Genomic DNA, 15307 nt, shown 5'->3' with positions numbered 1-15307 from the left:
ACAATGCATCTGTAGGTCTAAAAAGGAGGCCCCCCCCCCCACCCAAGGGTTTCGGTTGATATCAGAATGCAGTAATGTATGGAGGAGCGTGTAGACCTGGATCCAAAATTGGCTCACTTTCCGACAGGACCACCAGCTGTATGTCATCATCCTTGGGGGCTTATTTTAGTTTTCAAGACAATATGGCATATTTGTGTCCCACTGAACTTCCTTTCAGTAGATACCATAGCGGCATCATGAGTGGGGATTCTCTCCACATATCACCTTATGGAGCTCGGAGGGCTGCAGCCCTAGAAAAACTGGGAGCATGACCCTGTATATCCTTATGGATACATACATGTCAACTCATCCGGGAACCGCAGCACTTGTTTTTACGGTTCTCTCCTGGGTATTCAAGTGGTTGAGGCAAGTCTCTGTGGGTCTACCAGAGACTTCTGAGTAAGATTACCACCTGGTCAATAAAGACATACAGTATTCTAACTCATATTTACTGGCCTTTTGTGGGCCAATATTTTTCTGGGCAGCTTCCCCAAATAGTCATATCACTTATTATTGTGCCCAGTGAAGACTCCTTAGGGCACCTTTATGTGTATGTATCTGCCTCTAGACTGCTCCACCACTTGGGTGAAGAAAGCAGGCTTCGCAGTGCCTGTGCAGTGGCTCCTTTATGGTCATTTCCTTGGAGTGGCTGCCCATTGGTGGTCTGTTAGAAGGACAGAGGCCCAGAGTTGGAACCTGTAAGCCTGGGCTATCCAGATCCACCTACACCACCAAGCTGTCAAGCTCAGGCCCAGCTAGCCCACTCAGCTGACATGACCAGCCCCAAACTAACATACTCAGCTGTCAAGCCCAGGTTAACCTATATCACCCAACTGTCAAGCTCACACCGAACTTTCAAGCCCAGGCCCTGCTAGCCCACTTAGCCTTCATGATCAAGTCCAAGCACTCACTCTCAACTGTCTAGCCCAGATCCATCTACACTGCCCAGATGTCAAGCTCAGACCAAGCTTTCAAACCCAGGCCTAGCTAGCTCACTCAGCTGTCATGATCAGGACCAAGCAATTACACTCAGCTGTCTAGCCCAGGTCCACCTAAACCACCCAGCTGTCAAGCGTACACCAAGCTTTCAAGCCCAGGCCCAGCTAGCCCACTCAGCGGTCATGATCAGGCCCAAACTATTACACTCAGCTGTCAAGCCCAGGTCCGCCTACACCATCCAGCTGTCAAGCTCAGACCAAGCTTTGTAACCCAGACCTAGTAAGCCCACTTAGCTGTCTTGATCAGGCCCAAACTACCAGGCTCAGCTGTCAAGCCCAAGTCCACCTACACCACCCAACCGTCAAGCTCACACCAAGCTTTCAAACCCAGGCCTAGCTAGCCCACTCACCTTCCATGATCAAGTCCAGGCTATCACACTCAGCTGTCGAGCCCTGGTCCACCTTCACCACCCAGCTGTTATGCGCACACCAAGCTTTCAGGCCCAGGCCCAGCTAGCTCACTCAGCTGTCACGAAGGCCCAAAACTATCACACTCAGGTGTCAGAGCCCAGTTCCACCTATTTTACCCAACCACTCAGATCTAGCTTTCAAGCCCAGACCCAGCTAGCCAACTCAGCTGTCAAGCCAAGGCCCAGCTAGCCTACTAAACTGTCAATTGGTAGGATTATTCAAGGAGAGCAGAAGATTCTATTTTATGAGGGTATTTTAGATATGTTTTAGCATTTAGATTAGGTACCCTAGTTTAAAATAAATGTAATTCTCCCCATAGGCTGATTGAGGCTCAGGAAGGATGGATCAACAGAGAATACTACACAATAGAAAGAATTCTACGTCCGCTGTTTAAGGTGTGCACAATACAATAATGTGATGATAATGTTTAGTGGGGCCAAAGCGATAACAGTTTTTAAATGTAGTGATCAAACCCAAATTCACTCAGTAGCACCCCCAGATCTGCTGATCCTCTTCAGTAGTAACCCCCAGCTCTGCTCATCCTCCTTTCAGTAGTAACCCCCAGCTCTGCTGATCCCCTGTTCAGTGGTAACCCCCAGCTCTGCTGATCCTCTGTGTCACAAACACTGGCTGCAGGGAACTTTTCTGTCCACATCTACCCTGTTATTTGTTACATTTCCCTTTACGTTACATACGGTATTTGAAGAACTGTTTCCTTGTGTTTGCTCTAAAAACTATTCCTGGCTTGGTTTACTGGAAACTCTATGGTGATTGGGTTCATCAGGGACACCACGCTGAAATTTATTCAGAGCCCAGCGTCCTATCACATCGCTCTTTTGGGACTGTGCTCTGCCCTTGGTGGACCTTGGCTGGGGTGGTTTTGGTGAGGGAGCTCGCCTGGAAACTCCTGGAATGTCGACCACAACATCTTACCAGGGTTCAGTAGCTGCGGCTGTGGCACTCTCACCCGTAGGGACTGCTCCCGGGTATCTTTTACCAGCTGTTGCTCCGACCCCTCATCTCAGGGTATGTTGCTTTTTGGACTGTATCTTGGGCTTAGAGCTATCGAAGGGTACCCTGGGATTGCCAGCCCTCCCTCGGGATCACCCCTAAATGAGTAATATTATACTGTATGGTCTCTCTGTTCCATGTACTCCTCTGTAGGCACTGGGCTGTCTGGGGTAGGCATTGTTTACGATAATGCGATCAAGCTCTTATCTGATTTTGTGTGGTATAAATTCGATGTGAATTTTCAACAAAGGCTATTCCTGTTTGCACCTAAGCTAGTGTCGTCTAGTTCTTTGGTGCAATCCCCAGCTATAATCTTTTGTTCCTGTGTTCCAGTGGTGAGGAAGCAGCTCTCTGGCTGAGATACCCAGTCGGGTGTCAGGAGTCCCTCACTCTGGTTTGATCCTTCTCTCTGTGGTTCCCGCTCACCTCCCACTGTATTGCTCCCACATTGCACACTATGTGTGATGTTGCTAGTTTCGCGGTCCCCCAGCACTGCTGATCCTCTGCTGCTCAGTCCTCTCTCTCCGGTCCCCACTCACCTAGTTTTCCCGTGTTGCACACCCTGTGTTCCATCTGCTAGTTGCACTCCGGTCAGATCTTATTGGTTTCCCAGTGCATCCTGGGATACCTCAAACCTGCAATACCGCCAAAACAAAGCAAAGCTAACTGTGAATAAAAGCTCCTCAAAAGCTGCAGGTGCTGTTAGCGAGCTTTGTCAAGGACTTCTATGGAGGCTTTGGAGACACTTTGAAGCACCAAGAAAGTTTTCCCATGTTGGACACCCTGTGTGCCATCTCCTAGTTGCACTCCGGTCCAATCTTGTTGGTTTCCCAGTGCATCCTGGGATATCTTAAACCTGCAATACCTCCAAAACAAAGCAAAGCTAACTGTGAATAAAAGCTCCTCAAAAGCTTCAGGTGCTGTTAATGAGCGTTGTCAAGGACTTCTATGGAGGCTTTGAAGACACTTTGAAGCACCAAGAAAGTGACATGGGAGTTGGGGTATCATTTATGAAGTGAACACAACACGTGAAGAGGACTGTAAGGTGACCATTTTATTTAGTGACAGGTGCTTTGCCATTCAGAGCGCTTTAAAAAAAAAAAAAAAAAGCTTTTGAGGGGCTTTTATTCAGTGTTAGCTTTTTTTTGGAGGTATTGCAGGTATGAGATATCCCAGGATGCACTGGGAAACCAACAAGTAAACTGGAAAGATGTAATCAGCAGTCACTTCCGGGTTCATGTATATATATATTCTGGGGGTGTCTGGTGCAGACATCACATCTGGTGTGCAGCGTGGAGCAGCAGGAAGGTGAGCGTGGTCCGGACTGGAGCAACTAGCAGACAGCACATGTGATGTGCAAAATCCGAACACTATAGGGGAAAGGAGAGTGGGGACCGGAGAGAGAAGACAGAGGATCAGCAGTGCTGGGGGACCAGAGTAGGTGAAACAAACTAGTAATGTCACATGTGGTGCGCAGGTTGGGAGCAATATAGTGGAAAGTGAGCGGGGACTAGAGGGGGGGAGGATCGGCAAACCCCACATGGCTTCTCACAAACTGCAAACAGGACTTCTTATGACTTTCTTTCAACAATGTCTTTCTTCTTGTCACTCTTCCAAAAAGGGCAGATTTGTGGAGAACACGACTAATAGTTGTCCTGTGGACAGATTCTCCCACCTGAGCTGTGGATCTCTGCAGCTCCTCCAGAGTTACCATGGACCTCTTGGCTCTTCTCTGATGAATGCTCTCCTTGCCCGGCCGGTCAGTTTAGGTGGATGGCCATGTCTTGGTAGGTTTGCAGTTGTGCCATACTCTTTCCATTTTCCGATGATGGATTGAACAGAGCTCCGTGAGATGTTCAAAGCTTGGGAGATTTTTTTTATAACCTAACCCTGCTTTATACTTCTCCACAACTTTATCCCTGATCTGTCTGGTGTGTTCCTTGGCCTTCATGATGCTGTTTGTTCACCAAGGTTCTCTAACAAACCTATGAGGTCTTCACAAAACAGCTGTATTTATACTGAGATTAAATTATACACAGGTGGACTCTATTTACTAATTAGGTGACTTCTAAAGGCAATTGGTTCCACTAGTTTTTAGTTAGGGATATCAGAGTAAAGGAAGTTGAACACAAATGCCCCACACACACACACACACACACACACACACTTTTCACATATTTATTTGTAAAAAAAAAAATTTAAACCATTTATCATTTTCCTTCCACTTCACAATTATGTGCCACTTTGTGTTGGTCTATCACATAAAATCCCAATAAAACACATTTATGTTTTTGGTTGTAACATGACAAATGTAACAGGAAAATGTCAAGGGGTGTGAATACTTTTTTCAAGGCACTGTATGTAATGTGCTGGGGATCTGCTGAGTGGGGGGGGGGGGTACTACTGAGCTGGGGATCTGCTGAGTGGGGGGGTACTACTGAGCTGGGGATCTGCTGAGTGGGGGGGTACTACTGAGCTGGGAATCTGCTGAGTGGGGGGGGGTACTACTGAGCTGGGGATCTGCTGAGTGGGGGGTACTACTGAGCTGGGGATCTGCTGAGTGGGGGGGGGTACTACTGAGCTGGGGATCTGCTTAGTGGGGGGTACTACTGAGCTGGGGATCTGTGGGTACTAGTGAGCAGGGGATCTGCTGATTGGGGGGGGTACTACTGAGCTGGGAATCTGCTGAGTGGGGGGGGGTACTACTGAGCTGGGGATCTGAGTAGGGGGGGTACTACTGAGCTGGGGATCTGCTGAGTGTGGGGGTACTACTGAGCTGGGAATCTGCTGAGTGGGGGGGGTACTACTGAGCTGGGGATCTGCTGAGTAGGGGGGGTACTACTGAGCTGGGGATCTGCTGAGTGGGGGGGGTACTACTGAGCTGGGGATCTGCTGAGTGGGGGGGGTACTACTGAGCTAGCTGGGGATCTGCTGAGTGGGGGGGTACTACTGAGCTGGGGATCTGCTGAGTGGGGGGGGTACTACTGAGCTGGGGATCTGCAGAGTGGGGGGGTACTACTGAGCTGGGGATCTGCAGAGTGGGGGGGGTACTACTGAGCTGGGGATCTGCTGAGTGGGGGGGGTACTACTGAGCTGGGGATCTGCTGGTCCCTTTTAAAACAAATAGAAAATCAATACACACAGGGCTTCATTAAAGCCACTCCCCCTTGTGAAGTCTTTCGTATATTATAAAGATCAGAGGAGCGCTCATCCACGTTTTTATTTTTTATTTTTACATAAATATAATGGGATCACAGACATATGGTACATTAACCACTTCAATACCGGGCACTTATACGCCTTCCTGCCCAGACCAATTTTCAGCTTTCAGCGCTGTTGCACTTTGAATGACAATTGCGCGGGCACCAATAGGCAGCATTGATGGGCACCGATGTACACTGATAGACGGTAGTGATGGGCATCACTGATTGGCAGGCATTAGTGTTTGGCACTGACTGGCATCCCTGGTGGTCACAAGTGGTGGGCATCCCTGGTGGTCACAAGTGGTGGGCATCCCTGGTGGTCCAGTGTGGGCATCCTCAGGGGGGCTGCGCTGATAATCAATCAGCACAGCCCCCCCCCCTGGTCAGAGAAGCAGCCGTTCGGCTCTCCTCTACTCGTGTCTGACAGACGGGAGTGAGGAAAAGCCGATACATGGCTTTTCCTGTTTACACTGTGATCAGCCGTGATTGGACACGGCTGATCACGTGGTAAAGAGTCTCCGTTAGAGACTCTTTACCTAGACCGGAGTTGCGGTGTGTCAGACTGACATGCTGCGCCCCGGCTAGTTATCCCGATCATGTCATATGACGTCCAATCAGGATAACGCAACCACTTTGCCGCCGTCATTTTGCTATATGGCGGGCGGCAAGTGGTTAAAAGTATTGAGGTCAATGAATCATCTAAAGAACAGGTGCATCCAGTAGGTCCAACGCGTTTCATATATATAAAATGACACTCTGCAGGTGCACTTGGGTCTACAACAAGAAACATGAATGAATAAATATGTACCATGGTTCAAACCATATGTAGAATATATATATATATATATATATATATATATATATATATATATATATATATTCTACATATGGTTTGAACCATGGTACATACACACACACACACACACACATACATATATATATATTTATTAGATAGATATGTGAAAACACGTAACCAGATGGTAGTGAGTAGACATGTGCACTGCCAAAATATTCGTTCATTTTTTTTTTTTGTTCGGGTCATTCATTATGATCGGAATTTGTAAATCTGTGAAAATGAAGTGAATTGGTAAAATTCTGAAAATTCGTAAAAAATGTGTAAATTTGGAAATTCCAAAATCCTGAAAATCTGAAATAATAACTAATAATAACAACTTAACTATCACTAACAATTAAATTATAGGTATTGGAATTTCCTTTCTAATTTGGCTGTTAGTGAACGTAATGAATACGAAGTTATCCGAAGTTGCGAATGATCCGAAATAACAAATGCCGCATTTAAACAAATGGAACGGAACAAATTAATAATAAACGTTTTTATTATTATTAATTCGTTACGTTCCATTTGTTATTTCAGATAATTGGTAACTTTGGATAAATTCGTATTCGTTACGTTCACTTACAGCCAAATTTCAATGGTACTTCCAAAGTCTATAATTTAATAGTTAGTAATTGTTAAGTTATTATTTCAGATTTTCAAATTTACGATTTTTTTTTTTAAACAAACACCAGGCGGCGTCCCAGGGCTGACGTCATGCGGATATTGTAGGAGGTGTGGCGCCGATGCCAGGAGAGTCCAGCCCACCCCAGGCCCCCGCACCACCTGGTGCTGATGAGGGGGGGGGGGGGGGGCCGCGCCCTGACTGGTATCGCAACTCCCGGGTAATGACAACAAAACAAAGCCCCACAGCAGACTGAACAGGCTCCACCTCTAACCGGGGATCGACATGCATAGACATTGAACAGGATAGGTCAATGAAGCCTCAAAAAAGAGGCAAACAGACAAGGCCGAGGCTTGCCCTGTATATAATAGTAAATGATTAAAAATGGTGCCAATTGTCACAACATATGAGCGGCACTGACCCACATCCCGAAAGACAGTTTTCCTCTAGGTGGGACTTTGAGAGGGCAGTGAACAGCTATAAGGTCACACGGAATTACAAAAATATATAAAGCTTTAATAGATCAAAGTTAAAAAGAAGCAATCACATATATACAATACATAGAATATGCTGGATGGCGATACAAAATTACACAATTTATAGAACAGTTGGCACCCACAGTTGATCCGTTGAAATAAATGAGAACAACAGAAATACCCTAATATATATATATATATATATATATATACATACATATATATATATATATACACATATATACATACATATACATATATATACACATATACACATACACACACACACACATACATACATACATATACACACACACACATATATACATACATACACACACACATATATATATATAATAGTACACATTTGTACACGGTCACAGACTACCTCATAGACCAGTGATGGAGAACCTTGGCACCCCAGATGTTTTGGAACTACATTCCCCATGGTGCTCAACTACACTGCAAAGTGCATGAGCATCATGGGAAACGTAGTTCCAAAACATCTGGGGTGCCAAGGTTCTCCATCACTGTCATAGACACCCCACGCACCTCCATCCCCGATTTGGTTTATAGAAGAGGAAAATTTGGGACTTTGAGTGAAACATGCGGGAACACACATGTCTCCATCCCTATATCGTAGCAGAGAGGGGGGGATTTTGTGACTTTAAATGAGGTGGGTTGGAGTGGCTACATGAGGAGTCGATGTTAGAAAGGATACCTTTATTGTCAAAAAGCATCACTACTGAGTGGGGGGATCCGCAGAGCTGGGGGTTACTACTGAGCGGAGGATCAGCAGAGCTGGAGGTTACTACTGAGCAGGGGAGGGGGGGGATTAGCAGAGCTGGAGGTTACTACTGAGCGGGGGGGGGGATCAGCAGAGCTGGAGGTTACTACTGAGCGGGGGGGGGGATCAGCAGAGCTGGAGGTTACTACTGAGCGGGGGGGGGATCAGCAGAGCTGGAGGTTACTACTGAGCGGGGGGGGGGATCAGCAGAGCTGGAGGTTACTACTGAGCGGTGGATAAGCAGAGCTGGAGGTTACTACTGAGTGGGGGCGGGGGGATCAGCAGAGCTGGAGGTTACTACTGAGAGGGGGATCAGCAGAGCTGGAAGTTACTACTGAGCAGGGGGGGGATCAGCAGAGCTGGAGGTTACTACTGAGCGGGGGGGGGAATCAGCAGAGCTGGAGGTTACTACTGAGCGGTGGATAAGCAGAGCTGGAGGTTACTACTGAGTGGGGGCGGGGGGATCAGCAGAGCTGGAGGTTACTACTGAGAGGGGGATCAGCAGAGCTGGAAGTTACTACTGAGCAGGGGGGGGGATCAGCAGAGCTGGAGGTTACTACTGAGCGGGGGGGGGGGGTCAGCAGAGCTGGAGGTTATTACTGAGCGGTGGATAAGCAGAGCTGGAGGTTACTACTGAGTGGGGGGGGGGGGATCAGCAGAGCTGGGGGTTACCACTGAGTGGGGAGGGGGTCATCAGAGCTAGAGGTTACTACCAAGAGGGGAATCAGCAGAGCTGGGGGTTACTACTGAGCAGAGGATCAGCAGAGCTAGAGGTTACTACCGAGCGGGGTATCAGCAGAGCTAGGGGTTACTACTGAGCGGAGGAATCAGCAGAGCTGGGGGTTACTACTGAGCGGAGGAATCAGCAGGGCTGGAGGTTACTACTGAGAGGGGGATCAGCAGAGCTGGAGGTTACTACCGAGAGGGGGATCAGCAGAGCTGGGGGTTACTACTGAGAGGGGGGATCAGCAGAGCTGGGGGTTACTACTGAGAGGGGGATCAGCAGAGCTGGAGGTTACTACCGAGAGGGGGATCAGCAGAGCTGGGGGTTACTACTGAGAGGGGGGATCAGCAGAGCTAGGGGTTACTACTAAGGGGGGATCAGCAAAGCTAGAGGTACTACTGAGTGAGGGATCAGCAGAGCTGGAGGTTACTACTGAATCAGCAGTAGAGGTTAAAGAGAAAAGAGTCTCTTGGAAAGTGGCCTCCCAACCAAGGAAAGGATCATGTCCAGGTATTATGAAGCTCCCACAGCATCCACTCTTCAGCCATGTGTGTTTTCAAGGATGTATATCAAGGCGAATTCTCTGATGTACGACAGATACACATTGAATGCATCTTAACGGTTGTGTGGCTTCTCCGAGGTCTCCTTAGATCAGACTTCTGTAAATAAATATGTCCTTCCTCGTGTGAGATCTTTGATGCCTAGCGAATTCATCTTTCCGTGTGTAACATTTCCCACATTCGGCGCAGATAAACACATTTGTGTGGCGTTTCTGATGTTGAACAAGATCGTACCGTTTTGTAAAACATTTCCTGCACTCGGAGCAGACATACAGGTCCTCATTGTTGTGTATTTTCTGATGTCTGGTAAGACTGCTCTTAACTGCAAAACCTTTCCCGCACTCGGGGCAGAAATACAACTTCTTTGATTTGTGAGATTTGTGATGCTTGAGGAATTCTTTTACACGAGAAAAACTTTCCCCGCACTCAGAACAGGGATAAAGATTCTCACCCGCGTGGGACCTCTGATGTGTAGAAAGAACTAATTCAGAGCTAAAACATTGCCCGCACTCAGGACAGGAAAGTTTCTTCTCTCCCTGTATTCCGGCACCATCCCTCACAGTACGAGGTTGCTCAGAGTCAGAGGGATTCCATGGTCTATCCACACTGTGAAGTCCACCATCCATAGTGGAGATCATTGTCTTTTCTCCTCCACAATCTCCTGTGATGTCCTCATCTTCCATTCTACAACCTGGAGATAAAGTGAGACGATCCTTTGAGGGTTTCTCCATGGCGTGTCCTGGAAAAATATAAAAACATCATCAATAGATATGAGAGGGTTAGTTCACTTCCATCAAGATTCCATCTGGATCAGGTAGATATGAGTGAGCAGATGTTCTCTGTGGATGTCCCAACCAGCTGGAACTCTTCCCCTCTCCAGTCAAAGGTCCTTTGGTCCTCCTCCCAGATCACTTCTACATTTACACAGCCTTGTCAGAAGAGCGGGAAACAATGGGGACTGGGAGGTCCATGCTCTTTACACAACCACAAGCCTAGGCACTGGGTCATGTGACCTCTAATAAACAAGGGGGTCAAAGTTTAGACTAGGGCAGACAGTACAGTTACAATACAATTCAAATACAGGAAGGAACAGAAGGCCCTGCTCGTTAGAGCTTACAATCTAGGAGGGAGGGTCAAGTGATAAGAAACGGTAATAACTGTGGGGGATAAGCTGATGAAGAAAATAAAAGAACAGTTAGATGGAGGCAGGATAGGCTTCTCCGAAGAGAAATGTTTTCAGGGATCACCTAAAAGTAGATTGATTTGGAGATCATCTGACAGATTAGGGTAGGGTATTCCAGAAGATGGGAGAGGCTCGGGAGAAGTCCTGGAGGTGAATATGGGAGGAGGCGATGAGGGAGCTAGAGAGCAGGAGGTCTTGGGAGGAACGAAGAGAACGATTAGGTTGGTATTTTGGGACTAGGTTAGTGATGTAGCTGGGGGCAGAGTTGTGGGTGGCTTTGTAACTAGTTGTAACAAGTTGAGTTTGAGGAAGTGGTGTGACATCCATACAGATATGTCGGTTAGTAAGTTAGTGATGGGTGAGGAGACTGATGGGGTGAGTTGAGGGGTGGAGAGATAGATTTGGGTGTCGTCAGCGTAGAAATGACATTAAAAGCCGTGTGAGGCTATCAGCTGACCCAGGGAAGAGGTGTAGATTGAAAATAAGAGGAGGTCCAAGAACAGAACCTCGGGGGACCCCAACGGAGAAGGGAAGAGAAGAGGAGGAAGTAGAATTGTAAGTGGCACTGAAGGTGCGTTGGGATAGGTAGGATGAGAGCCACTGAAGAGCGCGGTCACGGAGACCGAGGGAGAAACGTTTTTTGAGGAGGAGGGGGTGATCCCCTGATGAAGTCACGTGATGACGTAACGCGTAGGGAGTGGCCGGGAGCTGACTACGTCTTTACGTCTTAACATACTACACCATTGGAGTTCTCTTTTTCTCCCATCCCTTCTCCCCCCCCCCGGGAGTACGAGAACAATATGAGGATGTGGATCTAAAGCTTCCACTCAAGTTCAACAGTAATTGGAACGGAGGACCCCCTGGTGGTAGATGTCGGAATAGCGGAATAGATTCTTTTACAACTCTATGCTGTTGATTAAAGACATCAAGGTGAGGGTTCTGTGAGCTTATTGATGGGATTTTTTACTTCTCACTTGCAAAATGTTGCGGTAAGTTTAAACCTATTTCAAAGGAGCATTTTGGACATTCATTTGAAAAACATCTGAGTAGAAGAATATCACCATATTGACTTTTATTTAATTTAATTTGTTTATCAATGCCCCTGGATCGATTCACCAGTTCATTAATTAATTGTACATTTGATTGTATTTATTGAGCACTGTTTGCACTTTACTTTTATTGCTGTAGCGCGGGATCATTATTTGATTGATTTGTGGTCAACCGTATCAAAGGTAGCTGAAAGGTCCAGAAGTAGGAGTACAAAATAGTGTCCGTTGGTTTTTGTGGTTAGTAAGCCATTTGTGAGTTTTAGAAGAGCAGTTTCTGTGGAGTGTTGAGGGCGAAATCCAGATTGAAGAGGATCAAGAAGGTTATTCTTTATGGGGTGGTCTCTCAGTCGGTTGTAGACCAGGCGTTCCAAGGAGTTTAGAGGAAAAGGGGAGCAAGGAGATAGGGTGTAGATTGTTAAGATTGGTAGGGTCCAAGGACGGTTTTTTAAGTATGGGGTGCATGTTTTAGAGCATTGGGGAAGATGCCAGAAGAAGGAGAGATTGAAGATGTGGGTTAGAGAGTGTAGGACAGAGTCAGAGGGTGACCGTAGTATTTGAGAGGGAATAGGGTCCAGGTGGAGTGACACACAACCTAATATTGCCAGCTGAACTCCAGGACGGGAGGTTACTATTATTAACCTATTATTGGCTGATATCACTCAGCTTCCGCCCTACTCTGGACCAATCAGTGTGCAGTAACAGAGCAGAGATAAGAGAAGAATATATGATGGGTCACCTGTGCTGTTCTCTGTAGGAGTGTCCTCCTCTATGAATATCCTCATCATTCCAGCCTCCTCCGTATATTGCAGATCATCCCAGACATACTCCTCTTCTACTTCACATTCAACTTTCATGTTCATCAGATCTTCACCCTAAACCAACAGAATGGCAGAAAACAACATCTGTAACATAGAAGTATTTATGATGTGAGATCACATAGAAAATATCATCTTGTAGAGTCCACACATCGTCTCCACATGTCAGAGTGTTCAATCACTTTATGTTCCCGAACCCTCAACTCCACCTACCTGATGATGGCGAGGGATGGTGTGACCTTCCTGTGTGGAGTCCCAGGAAAACAGAGGAGGAGGACATCTCTCTGGTGGGTTCCTGTTATTAGTTGGCGCCATTGTAATGTTCTTGTAGAGATCCTTGTGTCCTTCAGAAAGCTCCATCACACTACGCTCCTCATCCTCCTCTTTTATTACTTCTTTAACATCAACTTTAGAATCTCTCAGGTTTCCACTCTGAATATAAAATAAAAATGACATCAATGGTAACAATGCAGATAATGTACAGATCCTAATGATACTATCAGTGATTGTTCCTCATCTACCTGATGATGGTGAGGGATAGGGATGAGCTGAACACCCCCCCCCCACCACCACCCCAAACAGGGAAAAAATTTGTGCGAACACCATTAAAGTCTATGGGACACGAACATGAAAAAATTTAAAAGTGCTCATTTTAACCACTTCCGGACCAGCCTGCGGCAGGTTGGCCCAGTTGGGCAAATCGACGTTACCTTACGTCAGGCGCATGCGCGTGCCCCTTAGGTGGCCACGCTGATCAAATTCGCTTCAGAACCGATCAGACTCCAGGACCAGGCCAAAGATTTCTGGACTGGGCGTGCTGATTGGTCCTGACGAATGAAATCCTCCTCCCCTGTTTGTGTAAGTGTAAACACAGACAGGGGAAGTGATGTCATCTCACTCTCTGGAATTCTTTTCCGTTCCAGAGAGAGGAGAGAGGACATCCAAATGTGAGTTGCACCAACATTACACTGACACAGTACACAGGCACATATTTCACCCCCCGATCGCCCCCCCCCCAGTTAACCCCTTCACTCCCTGTCACTGTGTCACCCAGTGCAGTGTTCATATTTTCCTTTGATCACTGTACTGGTGTCATTTGTGACACTAATCAACGTTAGGTCTAGGGACCCTCCCCCAACCCCCCCTAATAAAGGTTTAACCCCTTGATCACCCCCTGTCCCCAGTGATCACCGTATTAGCGTCATGGGCGACGATGGTTAGCTAGTTATTTTTTTATAGTGTCAGGGCACCCGCCGTAGATTACCCAATAAAGGTTTAACCCCCTGATCACCTGGTGGGTGATATCAGTTAGGTTTTAGCTGAATAAAACCTTAACACAGGAGGGGTGGACCTCAACGACCAGTTGTTGGCACCGTACCTAATTGCCCGTAAGGCCAGACGCTGATATAAAAAAAAGTGTCTGTATATTTATTCCAATTGGCTCTGCTGAATGCTTTTGTGCTATACAGAGCTTCAGGACGAACTGGATCCTTCCTAAAATTCCAGGAAGAGATCGTCAGAGCCCTTCCGTTTCCAGACGGTGCTTTGCCCCACCTTCCCAACGCAAATGCAGTGAGCCGGCTGCATGAGAGGCATTTCCTGTATGTCCTCTCTGGTACCCCTACCCAAAAGAAACCCCCAAAGAAGACGTCATGTCTGCAGAAAACGTGGATATAGGCCTGACACCCGCTTTTATTGTCCCTCCTGTCCTGACCAACCTGGTCTCTCCATCGGTGACGGTTTCAAACGCTACCACAGGGTACAGCACTGCACAGTCCTAGGGCACACTTACACAGGGTCTCGAAAGATGAGATGGCCATCACATTTCGAAAAACCCTAATCTGCAACGTTCAGTTTACAGTTTATAAAAATGCAAAAAAAAAAAAAATAAATAAAACACAAAAAATAAAAAAGCCAAAAAGTTGTCGTTTTACTTTTCTTCTCCCTCTATTGTTCTCTCTTACGTTTGCTCTCTATTGTCCGCTCTATTGTTCTCTCTCTATTGTTATTGTATTTTAGAACTGTAATGTTTTATTTGTGTGTTTTTACTGTTTTTTGTTGTATTTGCTTTGCAGGTATGGTATGTCTTACTGCTATAAAAACTACTCAACTGAAGACACACTTAACTCCCTTAACACAGCATTATTACAGACAGCAGACATAGTCGCACCAATACGCAAAGCACCCACCCGCAAAAACAATTCGGGCTGGTTCAATGACTCTCTTGCATCACTGAAACAAGAACGCAGAAGAGCTGAAGGAGCCTGGAGAAGGAACCCAACAATGGAAAACCACACAAATTACAAATCACTCACCACAAAATACCACAAATCCATCTTCATAGCAAAAAAAGAACGTTTCTCCAAAACTATCTCAAAAGCCATAAACCGCCCTCGAGCACTTTTCAAACTAGTCGCCCAGACTATGAACCCCACCTGTTTAGAATCTCCAGCAAACGAAACACAAGAATTCTGCAATGAGTTATCTGATTTTTTAATTGACAAAATCGCAACCATTCGGGGAATAATTCAGCAGAACATAGCAAGTAACCCCACTCCGCCTGAGCAAGAAGACAAAAACCACACAAAGAT

At 46.6% G+C, this 15307-nt stretch overlaps 1 protein-coding gene across 1 annotated transcript in view; it reads right to left on the bottom strand.

Annotated features, from left to right (window-relative positions):
* LOC141106803 (uncharacterized) overlaps positions 1-15307 on the bottom strand; it is a 164869-nt gene that overhangs the window by 106259 nt on the left and 43303 nt on the right. Inside the window, exons 7-8 of the mRNA XM_073597730.1 lie at positions 9767-10205; positions 426-451 (exon numbers count right to left, since the gene is read on the bottom strand). Of these exons, the coding sequence (XP_073453831.1) occupies positions 426-451; positions 9767-10205 (465 nt within the window). The remainder of the gene's footprint in view (positions 1-425; positions 452-9766; positions 10206-15307) is intronic.

Source organism: Aquarana catesbeiana, linkage group LG08 (assembly GCF_042186555.1).
Source record: "Aquarana catesbeiana isolate 2022-GZ linkage group LG08, ASM4218655v1, whole genome shotgun sequence".
Taxonomy (NCBI): Eukaryota; Metazoa; Chordata; class Amphibia; order Anura; family Ranidae; genus Aquarana; species Aquarana catesbeiana.
This window is presented reverse-complemented; position numbering and strand designations above follow the sequence as displayed.